The 19,003-nt window shown below is 44.0% G+C and overlaps 1 protein-coding gene across 4 annotated transcripts in view; it reads left to right on the plus strand.

Moving 5' to 3' along the window:
• chd7 (chromodomain helicase DNA binding protein 7) overlaps nt 1-13,088 on the plus strand; it is a 322,761-nt gene extending 309,673 nt beyond the window's left edge. For all 4 annotated transcript variants that reach the window (XM_038809440.1, XM_038809439.1, XM_038809438.1 and 1 more), the window contains 4 exons: nt 504-728; nt 7,407-7,547; nt 9,441-9,545; nt 10,555-13,088. In XM_038809440.1, coding sequence (XP_038665368.1) covers nt 504-728; nt 7,407-7,547; nt 9,441-9,545; nt 10,555-11,469 — 1,386 coding nt within the window. In that variant the 3' untranslated portion in view covers nt 11,470-13,088. The remainder of the gene's footprint in view (nt 1-503; nt 729-7,406; nt 7,548-9,440; nt 9,546-10,554) is intronic.
• Nucleotides 13,089-19,003: the final 5,915 nt, after the last annotated feature.

The following is a 19,003-nucleotide window of genomic DNA, read 5'->3' on the forward strand; positions in this document are numbered from 1 at the left end:
TCAACTTAAAACCTTTAGCAGACTGCAAAACTACAGACATACCTGGCACCTCTCAATTAAAATCATTTGTATCCCAAGCATAAGGCATTCTTCAGTCTCCTCCCACTAAGATGTTCCATGACCTACTTAGCTAGGACTAAACAGAATCCCTCCTAAATTATCTACACCGCAGGGAACCTCCTTAACAGTATTCCATTAGCCACCTCTCTAAGCCAGTAACTGATTCAAATCAATGATTATCTCATCATTACGACTCCTTAATCGCAGCTTTAGCAGACATGCTGCCTGTTTATTTTTGAACCCAGGGTTTTTAATAACATTACTGCAACAAACTATAATATATAACGATTTATTACATTTATCACAAATTTGTACATGGAAACAGAAGAATGAAAATATTTTGTTTGCTTAAATGTCTGCCTGGGGTTTCATATATAAAGCCCCACGGTGGTGTGTGCAATTAACTGTTTGCAAAATTAGTAATGGTGCATTTTGAATTGCAGGATGATGCAGAAGTGACCAAAGCTTTTGAGGAGAGCACACAGTCGGCATCACAACCTAGAAGCATTCCATCCCCTGGTCAGTTGGACCCTGAGGCACACATCCCTGTTATTAATTTAGAAGATGGGACCAGACTGGTGGGAGAAGAAGCCCCCAAAAATAAAGATTTGGTGGATTGGCTGAAAATTCATCCAGCTTATACTGTGGATATGCCTAGTTATGTACCAGTAAGTGTAACAATATGGATATTTACATGATCTAATCAAAGAACAGAATATGTTTATCATAAAATGTGACACGCATATTTCACTAGTAACTTTTTTTGTACTGAATTTCCCAGTTTACAGATTATAATTAGGTTTTAGGTTTTTTTTTGTCTTTGCGGTTACTGTCGTTCGTAGAATAAAAAATACATCTTTAATTTTGGGGCGGCACGTGGCACGGTGGTTAGTATTGCTGCCTGCGGCACTGAGGACCCGAGTTCGAATCCCGGCCCTGGGTCACTACCCGTGTGGAGTTTGCACATTCTCCCCGTGTCTGCATGGGTTTCGCCCCCACAATCCAAAGATGTGAAGGTTAGGTGGATTAGCCACGCTAAATTGCCCCTTAATTGGGAAAAAAATGATAAAAATAATTGGGTACTCCTTTACAAGGGAAAAAAAAACTTTATATTTTGAAGGGGAATAAAATTAAACATAAATATGTTAACTTAATCTCAGAATAACATTCCAAACATTGTGCAAATAAGTATCTATGCAGTAATTGTCTATTTCCTTTACCTCGTCCAAATCTCTCTTTTTGTTAAGCCTTCGTTCCTGTACTTGTAGGTTTCAGACAGCCCCAGTCATTTTCAAGCTTTCCTTCATGGGACACCCCATGTAGACATTAAAGCACTCTTGGGAACCCCTCCTATCCCGACTTTCAAAAGATATATAAACCAGAAGTTCCCAACCGGTGTGTCATAGCGCCCTGATGTGCTGTGAAGGCTCCAAAAGTGTGCTGTAAATAAACTAAATCTAATCTTCATTTTCAGCTCCGTGGCCGGCATCTCCCAAGTTCCGATAAACCTCGGGCATACCATGCGTGCTCCGGCTGGGAATGGGCCACACATGCACAGTTCTGATTTTTTTTACATTGGTCAGAGCATGTGGCCCTTTCCTGGTCAGCACATGCACAGTTGGATTACCAACACAAAACATTCCGAACCGTGCATGCCCAAGAGATCCCAAGTTCTTTGGTAATTGGAGATGCCGACCACTGAGTTGAAGACAAAGGCAGCGCAAAAAGCAAAAACGCAAAAAGGGAGCAAACGCCCGGGAAAGTCGAGGGAGACCAGGAGAGGTTGGATAAAAAAAGAGAAGACAAGGAGAAGTGAAAAAAATAAACTCCCAGTAAAAGAAAAAGACAAGAGGTAAGAAATAGGAACCAATAAAGTTAAGAAAAGGAGAAACAGGCTCCGATATTGTATTTAACATGCAAATAGTGTTGAGATTTTTGCGTGAGGGCATTGCAGTTGGAGAATATAGGAGGTATCCCTCAAAATGCTTTACAGTACAAAGGTGTGCCATGATATTAAAAATATTAACCTACCCACAGGAAAGCTATGCTATACTTTCAGAAGATATTTATTCCTGTAAAACAAGCAACATGCCAGTAAGTAGTCAACTAATAGGGGGGAAGGAAAATAGTATAGAAAGTAGAGTTTGGGGCAATCTACCCTTAGTGCACTGTATGATCAGCTGTAGTCCGAAATCAATTCACTTTGCAGACTTCTTAGATCTGATTTGGAGACCTGAGGTTAACCATAAAGTCCAATCCTAACCAGCATATAGGTGGGAAATGCATTACCTAATACAAGAGGGCCACTATTCAAACATTGGGGCGGGATTCTCCGTAGACCAAAGCTGAAATTGGGAAAGGCGATTGGGCGGAAAATCGGGAAAGGCGATTTGGCGGAAAATCGGGAAAGGCGATTTGGCGGAGAATCGGCCGTGAAGCCAAAATCGTGGCAAGCGCACGCCAGATTGCCATGCCCCAGTGCCTCGACAGTAGTGCCAAAGCGCTCTACTCCGCACGTACAGTAAAAACTATTTGCATGTTATTAGCAGGGATAACCCAGGATTCCCCGGGCCCTCTGCCACGGGGGAATTAGCGACGGTGTGGTTCACTTGTTTTAAAAATTGGGAAATAGGAGCCGTGGCTGATGAGGGAGGTAGGATATGCAGAGGCATGACAATGGGCTGCCGATCCTACCACTGGCAGGGCTGGCTGTGTGAGGGTGACCAGGGGATGGGCCATGCGGTCGGAATGACACCCCCCCCACACACACACACACACACACACACACACACCCCCACACACAACCAGAGTGTCCAGACATGGAGCGCCATTTACCACAGCCTGCAAGGCAGCTACCTTGCTGTGCACCCTACTTACCGCCCACTGTGGCCCGTGGTTATGCAGAGTGCGACGGGCTGTATTGGTGCCCCAGCCCCCACCTCACCAAACAGGTCGCCATCCACTGGCGGGGCAGTACGTGGCCCACCCAAGGGCAACGACCACAGTAGCTCCTGCAGGACAGGGGCTACAGAGCATGCTCCAGCCACTGGTACACCTTGCAGCAGCGAAAGGCGCCAAGGCCAGAGGCCCCTGTGTTGCCGGGCAACAGTGGGCAGGGTGCCGGGGGAAATGGGTGGGTATGGGGACATGCGGGGGCAGGGGCTGCAGTGCAGACTTGGGCTACCGTGTACCTTGATGAACCTGTTTGGGCACAGGTTTACACCCCATGCTAATGTGTCTGACTTTCACCCCCTGCCGACCATGGACTTCGGAGTTCAACCAGGAATGATGGCCTTCATCTGAGTAGCCGCAACCCTGGGGGCTGGACTGCGGCTGTACAAGCTGGAGCTGCTCGAGGAGGACCTTGCAGCAGTGGAGCCTGCTCTGAAGGTACAGCAGGCAGCCAGTCAGGACAGAGAGATGACCGTCCAACAGGCTGAGGAGGTGGGAAGGAGGTGCATGAGGCCTTGTGTGTATCGGCAGCGCCAGTCAGCAGAGAACCTGCTGAACCAGGCATGCTGTCACAGACTCAGACTGAGAAAGGGGACAGTGTGACATATCTGCCAGATCATGGCATGCCTTGCACTGCTGGTGGCCGTCACGGTGATGGCCGCCCTGAACTTTTACGCCATGGGGTCCTTCCATGCGTCTAATGGGGACCAGTCCAGAATCTCTCAACCACGGTGCATCCGCACAGTCACTGATGCCCTATTTGCCACAATACATCAAATTCAATGTGGCCAAGCCTACCAGGATGTCCGGGCAGCAGGGTTCGCAGCCATTGCCGAAATGCCCCGAGTGCAAGGGGTGATTGACAGGATGCATGTCATCCTACAAACACTGGCCCATGACAGGCCAGTCTTCACAGACCAAACCAAAAGGGGTTGAACTCGATGAATGTGCAGCTGGTTTGTGACTGAGATGCACGTCTGCACCCGATACCCGGGCAGTGTACACAATGCCTTCATCCTGGCACACTTGGTTCCTGACTTCTTTGAGGCGCTCCTGGGTGATGGGGATTATCCGCTGTGACTGATGATGCCGATCCGGAGGCAACAGACTGACATGGAGACCCACTACAACAGTGTCCATGTAATGACCAGGGGCATGATCAAGCATCCTGAAGATGTGGTTCAGGTGCCTGGACCACTCTGTAGTGGCCCTCAAGTATAGCACTAGGAGAGCCTCCCACATCATGGCGGTCTGCTGCGTTCTCCACAACATTGCGCAGCAGAGGTGCAACGTGCTGGAGGAGGAGATTGAACACCAGGCCTTGTCTGACGAGGAAGAAGCAGTGGAGGGCGACGATGGGCAGGACATGTGCCCAGGCAGGCACAGGAGGCCGCACAACATATGCGCGGGACGCTGTAAATCGCCCCCAGGCTCACCGACTAGGGAGCCTGGGCAACAGCATGGACATCATCCCGTCCCACAGTCCCGGTCCCACAGGCCACACCCACCCATGACACCCTCCCTGCAACACCCTCTGTGATTCCCACCTGCCTCACTATGGGGTTTCGGGCCCTGGGGTTGGCTGTAACAGCGGGTCTGGCCCATGGAATGGAGAATGATAACAGCACCGAGGCACGGTGTACCGTTGTGCACAGGTTTTAATATGAACAAATATATACAGCTTTGTGCCCTCTCCCCTATCGTTAAACTGCTCTGCACCCGTGCCAACTGAATTGGTGTCTACCTTTCTGGTCTTACGGGCCCTAAGGCTACACAAAGGTGGACCCTCGGGTAGTACATCAGGAGTGGAGGCAGTCTGCTGTGATTCTGCCGGATGACCTGGACACCTTTGGCAGCCATCTTTAAATGGTCCCAGCAGTTGCTTGGGTGTCCCAGGGGTGTGGCGCAGCCCTGTTCTGCCCAGTGCACCAAGGTTGGAGGGGAGGGGAGAGTCCGAGGTGCTGTGCTGTTCCGCCACCTCCCTTGCGGGAGTTACCGACGAGGGCCCCAGCACCCACTCCTCCCTCGGAGTCCCCGATGGGCTCTGGTCTATTCCATTGGACGGGGTGAGAGGGGAGCTACCCCCTGAGGCTCCTCCGCCACCTGCCACTGTTAGTCCTGGAGGCCCACGCCCACCCCGACCAGGGTCTCAATGTTCCCGAACATGGAGTGGGCCACGTCCCTCTGGGACTGCGCCACATCACACTGCGACTATGCCACCAGCTGGGTCTGTGCCATGTCAGCCAGTGATTGTGCCACCTCCATCTGGTCTGTGCCACATCAGCCAGTGCCCGGTCAATGCCGATGCCTCCCTCAGCCATGGCCTGCTGTGACTGGGCCATGCTCTGGAGCGCTGCTGCAATGTCCAGGTGGCCCTGGTATATGGCAGCCTTGTCCTGGGCCTCTGCCACCGCCTGCACAGATTGCCCCAGGCCTTGGACATCCTAACCCATGGCCAAAACCTTCGCCCCAAGGACTCCACCGCGGACGGCACGGATTGTCAGCACCACCTCCTGCTCCTGCAGGTAGTACGACTCCTCTAGCTGCACCTGCAGACGCTGGATGGTTGCTGGCACACCCTCATGTAGTCTCTGGCTCTGCGACTGCATCTCCATTACCGCCCTTTCCAGAAGCCCGAAACCCATCTGGACGGCAGCTAGTCCCTGGGATTGGGCCACCCCCTCGGGGGTTCCTACCTCTACCTGCTGTGCCACAACACATCTGTGGTGCACACCAGATAGTGCCTCAGGAGCCTCTTCACTAAATTGCCCAACTGAGGTGAGTGTCTCTGGGATGGTAGAGGATGTTGGAGACGGCTATGTCGGGAAGTCAGTGTCGTCACCGGACTGGTGCTCCATGGTGTCTTGGGCTGAGAGTCGAGGGCTCCTTTCCATGTCCTTCTCCTGCTGCTCTCCTCCTGTGGTTGTGGTTGTGGTTGGGGTCGGAGAAGGGGGCACCAAAAGGGCCCGCCGCATCACTAGGTGATCCTGTAAGATACAGGACAAGATACAGCATGATTGGACAGTGGGTTGCGGTGGTGGGGACAGTGTTGTGGGCGGTGTGGTGGTAGAAGGGACAGTGTGGTTCGGAGGGGGGTGTTGTGGATGTGGTGACACACTGCCATGGGGAACTGCAATGCAGCAGGATCTCACTTGCTCATCCGATGCTGACCTCTGCCTAGGTGACCGTCCTCTCCCTGGACCCACCGATCAGGTCCAGTGCCCTCTGCTCAGCTGAGCTGCGGGGAGGGATCTCGGGTCTGGTATTTCCCTTCTGGTTTTCTCCCTCTGTCGGCGATTGTGCGCTGCCTTCTCCTGCGGGAAGGTGGTGGGGAGACAGAAAATGCACATTGTTAAGCAGTCGGACGCATGCAGCACAAGAGTGGGTAGCTGGTGGCCTTCGTAGCCAAGGCACCCGGACGTGACGGCCGGTATGGATGCTGGCAGGTGGTGCAGGTTGGGGCTTGCAGGTTCCCCTTCAGATCTCACACCATCCTAGTTTGTAACTTTATCGCCATTTCTTCATTGTCACTGAGTCAAAACCCTGAAACTCTCTTCCTACACCACATGGACTGCAGCGGATCAAGAAAACACACCACCACCATCAACTCAAGGGCAATTGGGGATGGGAAATAAATGCTGGTCTGGCCTGTGACACCTACATCTGTGAAAGAATAAATTAAATTATAATTTTTCCCAATCCCAACACAGCTCCTCCATCTCTACGTTGGAGATCACTTTGAACCTTTCTGTATTGTGTAGCTCACATTTTTTTTGCATCTTGGTGTAGCACATGGGTAAAGAGCTGGCTTTGAAAGCAGACCAAGGCAGGCCAGCAGCACAGTTCAATTCCTGTACCAGCCTCCCCGAACAGGCACCGGAATGTGGTGACTAGGGGCTTTTCACAGTAACTTCATTTGAAGCCTACTTGTGACAATAAGCGATTTTCATTTCATTTCATTTGCTTTATCTTAACTAAACAAGCATCAGAACTTGGATTTCGAGCAAGAGTGGAATCGAAAACATATGACTGCACAGCGACGAGTTGTGAATATGGTAGTTGGAATATTGGCCATATAATTTGTGGAAATAGTTCATTTGGAACAAAGTACAAAAGCATGATTTTTTCCCCCCCTCACACAGCTATTAAAATGTATATTTTTATGCAATGCCCAAATCTGTATGATTCAACAGAACAGAGCTTCCATTAAAATGCGTTGATTATGGATATCTCATCTGTAAGTATATGACATTTTTTTTAAATTTAAAACTGCTTTGTATATTGGTAGGAATTCCAGTCATACAAATATATATTCAGAATTGTGAATGCATTGTTTTAATGTGTATTACCTAGATGAAACAAGTTAAATTTTTACCCTTTTTTTCCTTTCACAGAAGAGTGGAGAGGTGCTGTTAACCCCATTTCAAAAACCTAAACAGAAACGGCATCGCTGTAGAAATCCTAACAAACTGGATGTGAACACTTTGACAGGAGATGAAAGAGTACCAGTTGTCAATAAAAGAAATGGGAAAAAGGTATGCAATGAGAGAGAATTGGTAATCTGATTGGCAAGAACTCATCACTTTAGCCAATTTATCCTTTGTGTCAACACTGAAATTAGCTCCCCTTTTATACTGCATTGAAGTTTAATGATAATTAGCACAGCGATTAGTATAAAAGCCGATGTGCTAATATCTTAAGCCAGCCATATGTATAGTGGGAGATGAGTTATTACTAAATTTCCCAAAAGTTCTTTGTATCTAATGATACAAAGCACAGTAAGAACACCAGGTTAAAGTCCAAAAGGTTTGTTTCAAATCACTAGCTTTCGGAGCACTGCTCCTTCCTCAGGTGAATGAAGAGGTAAGTTCCATTTCCGGAACTTAGCTCTTCATTCACCTGAGGAAGGAGCATTACTTTTGAAGTGCAGTGACTTGTGTGTGAAGAGAAAAAAATTGTCAGGGTTTCTAGGAAAAGAGGGGGAGTAGTTTTAGGTGAGTTGCTCTGAGTTAGCACAGACACAATGGGCTGAATGGCTTCTTTCTGAGGTTTATCCAGTCTATGATTCTGATCAACGTGACAGCTATTTTATACAAAGCAGGATCCCACAAACAGCAATGGGATCAGTGGCCAGTTACTAATTTTTTTGTTGAGGGAGACATGTTGGCTGGATCCTAGAGGGACTCTACTGTTCATTGAATAGTGTCGTCAGATCTTTCCAATCCTTTTGGCTGCACTTGTGAGAATGCAGCATACTCCTAATATAACACTGCTCAAATTCTGGAATAAAGCTAAATCAGATAACATTTTGACTCCCTACTAACGGAACCAATTTGGCAAGGTATTCCTAATTATTGGTTATTTGATTTGTCAATTAGCAGGTGTAAATGTAAATTGAATTAAACCAATAAGTTTAAACCTCTTGTAAATAAAGAATAAACATAACTTTACATTTAAAAGCCAAGCCTAACATGGAATTTTCTCAGAATGATTTTATGGAAATCTTGTAATATTCATAATGGAAAGTAATTTGTTCCCAACTTGCATTTATTTGGATATTTCACTGCAATTGTTTTTTTTTGTTTTAGATTTATTTGGCTTAACTGTACAGTTGTCTAGCTGATTAATTTTGTCTTAAAAAAAATGTTGTGTTTGTCATTTATACATCTTTGACTTTCATAAAACTTATTGAACTTTTTAAAAAATTTTAAGGGCCCAATTCTTTTTTTTCCAATTAACGGGCAATTTAGCGTGGCCGATCCATCAAGCCTGCACATCTTTGGGTTGTGGGAGTGAGGCCCACGCAGACACGGGTAGAATGTGCAAACTCCACACGGAGAGTGACCCGGGGCCGGGATCGAACCCGGGACCTCGGTGCCATGAAGTAGCAGTGCTTACCACCGTGCCGCCTGTAAAACCTATTGAGCAACATAATCTTTATTTGGCCAAATTAATTTTGTAAACTGCCTTATTTAATAAAAACACTAATGAAAATGTCTTGTCTTTGAAATTGAAATTCTAAAGTTGCTGATCAAGCATTTTAAATTGATTCAATAACAATTTTTGTGGGGGGGGGGGCAATTGTCGCATTATGGTAATCCACATGGTGGAGCTGTTGGAAATTATTGTGCATATTTCTTCCTTTTTTCCATAATTGATCATCTAATTTCTTTGCATTGTGTGTAGTAATGATCATTAGTTTTGAAAAATGGCAGCTTGTATTCAAACTTTAACCAACTACCACTGGAAATATGTTAAGCTTTCGTTTTACAATGGTTAATGTTTTCTTCGTGGATTCCTAAGACAAGTATTTTTCAACAAAGGAAGCTATATAAAGAAAATGTGCATTCGGGTTTTGGGTAATAAAGTGGAAACCAAAGTTGTACATGGGCAGAGGCATTAATACTATGTTTTCCCAAATTTGTTAGATGGGTGGTGCCATGGCCCCACCAATGAAAGATCTGCCTGGATGGCTTGAAGAAAATCCTGAGTTTGCTGTTGCACCTGATTGGGCTGATGTGGTCAAACAGTCTGTAAGTGTTGCTATTCTTGTCATGAATCAGTCTCTGCAAAATAAAATGAATGCATTCACTCAGACTATATAAAATTTATTGTAAAATATTTACACTAGGATGGTACAGTGGCACAGTGATTAGCATTGCTGCCTAAAGTGCTGAGGACCCGGGTTCAATCAAGGCCCCGGGTCACTGTCTGTGTGGAGTTTGTATATTCTCCCCATGTCTATGTGCGTTTTACCCAAAGATGTGCAGGTAGGTGGATTGGCCACGCTAAATTGCCCCTTAATTGGGAAAACAAATAATTGGGTACTCTAAATTTCTTTTTAAAAATGTCTTTTGACTTGGGAATGGAGTTTTGTTTCAGTATTCATTCAGCAAAGATTAATTATTTAGTGAGTAAACCCAGCTTTTATACTGGATCAATTCAGGTTATATCAAGTGACTACTTTACTTTTTGTGAACCATACTGTAGCACACCACAGTTGATTTGCTAAAATTCATTAAAATGCAAATCTCAATAATTCAAAACGATGTTTTTTTGATAATGGTGTAAATTTGAATTGCAAAACTGTACAATGTGGTTCATAAAATTCTGGCAGAGAAGCTATTATAATACATGAATATTTCTGGATTTTAGTTTTTATTACTTGTGCTGTTAATAGTGTTTGTTGATGTCCATGTGGAGTTTGCACATTCTCCCCGTGTCTGTGTGGGTTTCACGCCCACAACCCAAAAATGTGCAGGTTAGGTGGATTGCCCATGCTAAATTGCCCCTTAATTGGAAAATTAAAATAATTGGGTACTCTAAAAAAAATTTAAATAGTGTTTGTTGATCAACTCAGTATATATTGAAATATGTTGGAAAGAGGCATTTATTGATTGCTCTAGTGTTTTGATTTGAGTGTATTTGGTGCACGTTCAGATTCGTTATGATGACACAGATTATCTTTTTTCAGGGTTTTGATTTGAGTGTATTTGGTGCACGTTCAGATTCATTACGATGACACAGATTATCTTTTTTCAGGGTTTTCTACCAGAGTCCATGTTTGACCGTGTTCTCACTGGACCTGTTGTTAGAGAGGAGGGTGCAAGTAGAAGAGGGAGAAGGCCTAAAAGTGAGATTGCCAAAGCTGCTGCGGCCGCGGCTGCTGCTTCAGCCTCAGGAATAAACCCACTACTGATGAACAGTCTCTTTGCTGGAATGGACCTAGCGAGCCTGCAGAATTTACAAAACCTGCAAAGTCTTCAGTTAGCTGGATTGATGGGCTTCCCTTCAAGTCTTGCTACAGCTGCTACAGGAGGAGATGCAAAAAACCCAGCTTCTTTACTACCACTGATGCTTCCAGGCATGGCAGGGCTGCCCAATATGTTTGGACTTGGAGGCTTGTTAAACAACCCCTTGACTGCTACAGCTAGTACTTCCTCAGCAACATCCGGCCCGAGCGAAACAGAAAGTGGCATTTCATCTAAAACAGAAAATGATAAAGAAAATGATAAAGAAAATGAAGATAAGGAAATAAACAATGCTGAATCTACAGTTGATTCTAATAATGCAAGTTCAAGTTCTTTCACAGCTCCTGCCACTACTGGACTATCTAACAACCCTCTTGCTTTCAACCCATTCTTGCTTTCCACTATGGCTCCGGGATTATTCTACCCATCTATGTTTCTTCCTCCTGGTCTGGGAATGACTTTGTCTGGTTTTCCTCATACTACACTGGCTGGACTACAGAGCACAATAGGCTCAAATGATGATAAGGAGGATACGACAGATGGCAAAACTGAGGACAACAGTTTTATTGAAGGGGAGGCCAATTCAGATGACAGTGATCCTATGGGAAGCCCTAGTAAACCAGCAGATTCCTCCCTTGTGGAAGATGAATTGGCACAGGTGACGGGGTTGGACTCAGTTGAAGGAGAAGATGATGATGAGGATTAATTACATTTCCAGTTACTTAAGTGTTTTAAAACTCTTCAAGTCGTAGTCCTACTGTTTACATATTCATTAAATGTCCACACATAGTTTTTTAAGCTATCTCTGTAACATAGTGTAGCAAAGTTCCAAGTCATGTTATGCAGATGTCAAAGATGTCTTGGTCATAAGTATTATGCAGTGCATTATTTATTATCCTAGAAGCGATATCAAGTTCAAAATTGTGTCAGAATTTAAGCAATGAAGTTAAAACAAATGCTCTGCTTTTCGTTTTTCACCAATGGTAATTTGTGATGCGCAGCAAACTTCAATCATGGCATGTGATTGTTAGTGACCGAAGCAGTTTCTGCTTATAAAGGAATAATGAAGATGTATATTTAACATTGCTGTGAAGAGCACAGATGGACAAAAGTCATTGTAGAACATATCATGCCTATAGATTTGACTGTAAATAGAGTCCACACTGACAATCCCCTCGATAGTGTGAAGGTCTCACCCCAGAGGCACAGCAATAACTTGGCAGCTGTTGAATGTTTTTTAAAAAAAATCTGGACAATAAAACGCCTAAAGGGTGACCACAATTTCTGACTTAAATTACAGTTGATTTGCATTGTCTCATGATTTTTTTTCTTGTAATGCACTGTTATAAACAAAATTCAGGTACATTTCTCTAAAGAAAGGACTTTGTTACTTTAGCCACAAAGCTAAACAGCATTACCTCAGTTCTACTAGCATTGAAGTTTACAAACATGACTTTGTAAATGTATGTTTCCTTTGTTGTGATGTTTTTTTAAAAAAATTGAAAACTGCTATCATGTAAGATAAGATGTAAATTGCTGCCAACTGTAGTAACAATGCTTTTAATAAAAGTGACCCATGATATGCAGTGACATGTACTGTAGAACAAGCAAAAGTCTAGAGAAACCAAATTATGATTGGTATTCACTAGTTAAGTTGCTTAGTAGCAATAGAAACACACCATATTCTGGCTCCTGGAAAGGGTTTTTTTTGGTTTTATTGGTGAAGTAAATGTTTACAAATGGACAATACATGTACTTAAAATACAATGAAATTTAGCTTTATTATTAAACCAATTCAGTATTAGGCATCCTGGTTTCATTATATTCTGTTCTCTTGTCACCTGTTAAAAATGCTGATATGCTGCATAGCTTTACCATAAGCAATATTTTATCTGAAGTCTAAATCCATCAGATTAAACTGCTTTTCTCATTCGGCAGGCAGCAGTACATTGTGTCGCCTGAAGTGCCAAATGTGGTGCTATGGATGAGCTTAGGTCTGTTTGTTAAAAATTATGATGAGTTTAGGACTGTTCCTTTAAAAAAAAAAGTGGGGAGGAAAGAATCCCCACTCCATTATGTTGCAATGCTATCCTTTTTCAGCTGTCACAAGGCAGCGACGGGTGGAATTATTTAGATAATAGAAATTCTGTTATGGAATCAGTGTGTTTAAATTTGGTTAGCCTCAGTCCAATTTCCAACAATTACTATCCAAAACATAAAATAACTTGCTTAAAGAAGAACCTTTAAAATTGTACTGCTGTATTTCTTGTGTGATGTGATTATCACAATCAGTGAATAATAAATCCAGTATTACAGCTTTCAAAAGGAATTGTTCTGTTTGGAAGTGTGAAGTTGTCCTGCAAATTTGTCCTTTGCACACAATGTTAACCATTTCTTGCTAAATCTTGAGTTTTTTGATTTACAATTTATTCACAACTTTTGTATTCACTAGTAATTAACAGTTGTATGTAATACCATGAGATATTACAGTTTAAATCTCACATCATTAACATCTAATGTTTATCTGTATTTTTTAAAAACATTTTTGATTAATATACTTAGTCCTTATGGGGAGTGAATTTCAACAAATGTATTTTAATCTATTCACTTTTAAATTGATTTCAATGCTTCTCAATTTTCTTATTTCACCAATCTCTTGGACTTTTGAGAATTTTCTTTCTAAGAAATTAGGATTCCATTCATAACTCTAATGCAAGGTTAGATCCTGGGAGGGAGAGGGGTTAATAGGTAGTGAAATATTATATGGTTCAACTTTAGAAGTGTCAGAAATATAGCCCTGAACGGGAGACCATTTGCTGTGAAGTATTTCTCATTCAAATTAAGTACTATGGGGCAGATGGCAGACACAGTTTCTAACATGTTCTTCATTTTCTTTCTATATAAATAGCTTGATGTCCCAAATGGAAAAGCTGTTAAGGTGTGTTCCCTGAAGAATTTGGTGCTATACCTGACCAATACAACTCTTGCATTTTCCTCCTGACATTGACATTAAGTTTAGCACAGCATAAATTACTTTGTTGCTTTTCAGCACTAATTGTAATTTTGGACATATTACAAATAACTGGCACCAATGTTTTATTTTTGCTACTTTGTCAGATCTTTTAAAACTTTCAAGACAGCATCTGTGATTACCCTCCATTCTTGCTGATGCTGTGCCGCAGCTTCCAGTAACATACCATTAGTGTTTTTAATTTGCTGGATTGAATAATATGAGCCAGATTATAGTTAGTCATTATCACAACTTTGATCAGTAATGGTTGCAATATTAAGCCAGTATCTTGGTAAGTGATTCTTCCCTACTGACTTAATGGGTAAATGCACTGCACAATGTAAAGCTAAAACTGGATTCCTAATCTTTGAATGATGTCATTGGTGTCAAATGCCATTTGATTACAAGGGAGCAAAGTCAACTAAGTGTTTACTGATTTTGCTTGAACATGTGTGAAGGTCAAGTGAGGATAGGGTGGCTCCTCATGCAGTGCAATAATAGGAGTTAGCCATTTACCCCTGGAACTTGGTCTGTCATAAATTGGATCATTCTTGGTCTGTACCTCAACATCATTATAAAGATATTTCCTATCACTTGATAACATTTTAATTGACCCAACATACACAGCATTTTAGAACATGGGCAGCACGGTAGCACAGTGGTTAGCACTGTTGCTTCACAGCGCTAGGGACCCGGGTTTGATTCCCGCTTGGGTCACTGTCTGTGCAGAGTCTGCACATTCTCCCAGTGTTTGCGTGGGTTTCCTCCCACAAGCCCCAAAATACATGCTTGTTGGGTGAATAGGACATTCTGAATTTTCCCTCAGTGTACCTGGACAGGCATCATAGTGTGGCAACAGGGATTTTCACAGTAACTTCATTGCAGTGTTAATGTAAGCCTACTTGGGACACTAATAAAAATTATATATTAAATATTGCAGGTTTTCACTTCATGTGTATGGGGGGAAAAATGCTTTGATTTCACTCCCTCTGACCTAGCTCTATGCTCCCTTTTTCTGAATTCCTCCACCAGAGTTTCTCTGTACCTACCACATCAAACATTCTTAATTCAAAGGAATATCAACCAAGTTTGTTCAGAATTTAGCTTTGTAAACGATGCTAATTTTGTTAGAAATTTGAAGGAGAATTTGGCAAAATCATGTAAACTGTCCAAGGCGCTAACTATATGTTCCTGGCAAAAGATACATTCTCCAAATGTCAGATTGCGTACACCAAAATCCCTTTATTTACAAATTTCATACTTAGAATATTCTGTGTTTCTATACTCATGACCACAAATGAATAACATCTCATTTCCCCAGAATTATGGTTCATCTGCCATCTTGTTGCCCACTCACCTAACCTGCCTCCATCATTTTGCAGCCTCCTTGTGTCATAGTCACAGTACAGGAAGGAACCCTCGGCCCATCGAGTCCCTAATCTTGCGCAGATCCCATTTACCAGTATTTGTCCCATGACCTTGAATGTGATTGTGTTTTAAGTGTTTATCCAAGTGCTTTTTAAAAGTTGAGGTTTCCAGCCTCCACTACCTTCCCAGGCAGTGCATTCCAGATTCTCACCATGCTTGAGTGAAAACGTATTTTCTCAAATCCCCTCGGAATCTCCTTCCCCTCACCCTAAAAGTTTGACCCCTCAACCAAGGGGAACACACTGCTTACTATTTATCCTGCTCAAATCCTTCATAATCTTATGCACCTCAATCATATACCCCCTCAGCCTTCTCTGCTCTAAAGAAAACAATCCAAGGCTATCCAGTCTCTCCTTATAGCTCAGATACTCCATCCCAGGCAACATCCTGGTGAATCTCCTCTGTACCCTCTCCAGTGCAATCACCTTCCTATAGCAAGGTGACGAGAACTGCACACACTACTCCAGCTATGGCCTAACCAATGTTCTGTATAGCTCAAACATAACCTTCTTGCTCTTATATTCTATGCTACGACGATAACGCCAAGTGTCCCATATACTGCCATAACTGCCCTATTCACCTGCTCTGCCACCTTCAGGAATCTGTGAACAAGTACCCAAAGATCCATCATGTTCCTCTGAGCTTCCTGGTGTCCTACCATTCATTAAATACTCCCTTATCCCATTTCATCTTCCAAAGTGCATCACCTCGCACTTATCAGGGTTAAATACCATCTGCTACTGCTCTGGCCAACCCATCCATATCTTCTTGTAACCTACGACCCTCTTCACTGATAAGCACTCTATCAATCTTGGTGTTGTCTACAAACTTACTTATCCCCCCCCCCCCACAATCTTGTTTATATCATTTTGTTGAGATAGATAGATATATATATATTTATATATATATATTATATCACATCAAACAATAAGGGACCCAGCACTGGCCCCACTGGACACCAGCCTCCAGTTACTCAAACAGCTTTCTGCCACCACCCTTTGTGTCCTATTACCAAGCCAGTAATTCTTTGAATTCCATGTGCTTCAACCTTCTCAATCAGTCACCCATGTGGAACCTTGTCAAAGACTTTGCTATGTTCCGTATAAACTACATCAACTGCACTCCATTTGCACACTTGGTCACTTTATCAAAAAATTTTATCGAAGTTGTTAGGCATGATCTCCCTCTGTCAAAGCCATACTGATTATCGCTAATCAAACCATGCCTTTTCAAGTGGAAATTAATTCTCTCCTTCAGAATTTTCTCCAATAGTTTCCCTACCACTAATGAGACTCGGGTCTGCAATTCCCTGTTTATAAACAAAGAACAAAGAAAATTAACAGCACAGGAACAGGCTCTTCGGCCCTCCCAGCCTGCGCCGATCCAGATCCTTTATCATAGATCATCATAGAACTTACAGTGCAGAAGGAGGCCATTCGGCCCATCGAGTCTGCACCAGCTCCTGGAAAGAGCACCCTACCCAAGGTTAACACCTCCACCCTATCCCCATAACCCAGAAACCCCACCCAACACTAAGGGCAATTTATCATGTCCAATCCACCTAACCTGCTCATCTTTGGACTGTGGGAGGAAACCGGAGCACCCGGAGGAAACCCACCACACACAGGGAGGATGTGCAGACTCCGCACAGACAGTGACCCAACCAGGAATTGAACCTGGAGCTGTGAAGCGATTGTGCTATCCACAATGCTACCGTGCTGCCCGTGAATCTAAATCTGTTGCCTATTTTCCAAAGTTTACTTCTCTCTGTTCCCCACTGTCCAGATGCATATGAAATGATGCTATCGTACCCACCACCCTCTGCGTAAAAAAATTTCCACGCACATCTCCCTTAAACTTTTCCCCTCTCACCTTGAAATCGTGACCCCTTGTAATTGACACCCCCACTCTTGGAAAAAGCTTGTTGCTATCCACCCTGTCCATACCTCTCATAAGTTTGTAGACATCCATCAGGTCTCCCCTCAGCCTCCGTCTTTCCAATGAAAACAATCCTAATCTACTCAACCTTTCTTCATAGGGGCAGCAGGGTAGCATGGTGGTTAGCATAAATGCTTCACAGCTCCAAGGTCCCAGGTTCGATTCCCGGCTGGGTCACTGTCTGTGTGGAGTCTGCACGTCCTCCCCCTGTGTGCGTGGGTTTCCTCCGGGTGCTCCGGTTTCCTCCCACAGTCCAAAGATGTGCGGGTTAGGTGGATTGGCCATGCTAAATTGTCCGTAGTGTCCTAATAAAAGTAAGGTTAAGGGGGGGGTTGTTGGGTTATGGGTATAGGGTGGATACGTGGGTTTGAGTAGGGTGATCATGGCTCGGCACAACATTGAGGGCCGAAGGGCCTGTTCTGTGCTGTACTGTTCTATGTTCTATAGCTAGCACTCTCCATACCAGGCAACATCCTGGTGAACCACCTCTGCACCCTCTCTAAAGCATCCACATCCTTCTGGTAATGTGGCGACCAGAACTGCACGCAGTATTCCAAATGTGGTCTAACCAAAGTCCGATACAACTGTAATATGACCTGCCGACTCTTGTACTCAATACCCCGTCCGTGGAAAGCAAGCATGCTGTATGCCTTCTTGACCACTCTTATCGACCTGCGTTGCTACCTTCAGGGTACAATGGACCTGAACTCCCAGATCTCTCTGTACATCAATTTTCCCCAGGACTCTTCCGTTGACCATATAGTCTGCTCTTGAGTTAGATCTTCCAAAATGCATCACCTTGCATTTGCCTGAATTGAACTCCATCTGCCATTTCTCTGCCTAACTCTCCAATCTATCTATATTTTGCTGTATTCTCTGACGGTCCGCCTCGCTATCTGTAGCTCCACCAATCTTAGTATCATCTGCAAACTTGCTCATCAGACCACTTATACCTTCGTCCAGATCGTTTATGTATATCACAAACAACAGTGGTCCGAGCACGGATCCCTGTGGAACACCACTAGTCACCTTTCTCCATTTTGAGACACTTCCTTCCACCACTACTCTCTGTCTCCTGTTGCCCAACCAGTTCTTTATCCATTTAGCTAGTACACCCTGAATCCCATACGACTTCACTTTTTCCATCAACCTGCCATGGGAATCTTTATCAAATGCTTTACTGAAGTCCATGTATATGACATCTACAGCCCTTCCCTCATCAATTCACTTTGCGGCAGCACGGTGGCCTAGTGGTTAGCACAACCGCCTCATGGCGCTGAGGTCCCAGGTTCGATCCCGGCTCTGGGTCACTGTCCGTGTGGAGTTTGCACATTCTCCCCGTGTCTGCGTGGGTTTCGCCCCCACAACCCAAAGATGTGCAGAGTAGGTGGATTGGCCACGCTAAATTGCCCCTTAATTGGAAAAAATAATTGGGTAATCTAAATTTAAAAAAAAAAAAAAAAAAATCAATTCACTTTGTCACTTCCTCAAAGAATTTTATTAGGTTTGTAAGACATGACCTTCCCTGCACAAAACCATGCTGCCTATCACTGATAAGTCTATTTTCTTCCAAATGTGAATAGACCCTATCCCTCAGTATCTTCTCCAACAGTTTGCCTACCACTGACGTCAAGCTCACAGGTCTATAATTCCCTGGATTATCCCTGCTACCCTTCTTAAACAAAGGGACAACATTAGCAAATCACCAGTCCTCCGGGACCTCACCCGTGCTCAAGGATGCTGCAAAGATATCTGTCAAGGCCCCAGCTATTTCGTCCCTCGCTTCCCTCAATAACCTGGGATAGATTCCATCCGGTCCTGGGGACTTGTCCACCTTAAAGCCTTTTAGAATACCCAAAACTTC

The sequence above is a fragment of the Scyliorhinus canicula genome, chromosome 10, assembly GCF_902713615.1.
Source record: "Scyliorhinus canicula chromosome 10, sScyCan1.1, whole genome shotgun sequence".
NCBI classification, from domain to species: Eukaryota; Metazoa; Chordata; class Chondrichthyes; order Carcharhiniformes; family Scyliorhinidae; genus Scyliorhinus; species Scyliorhinus canicula.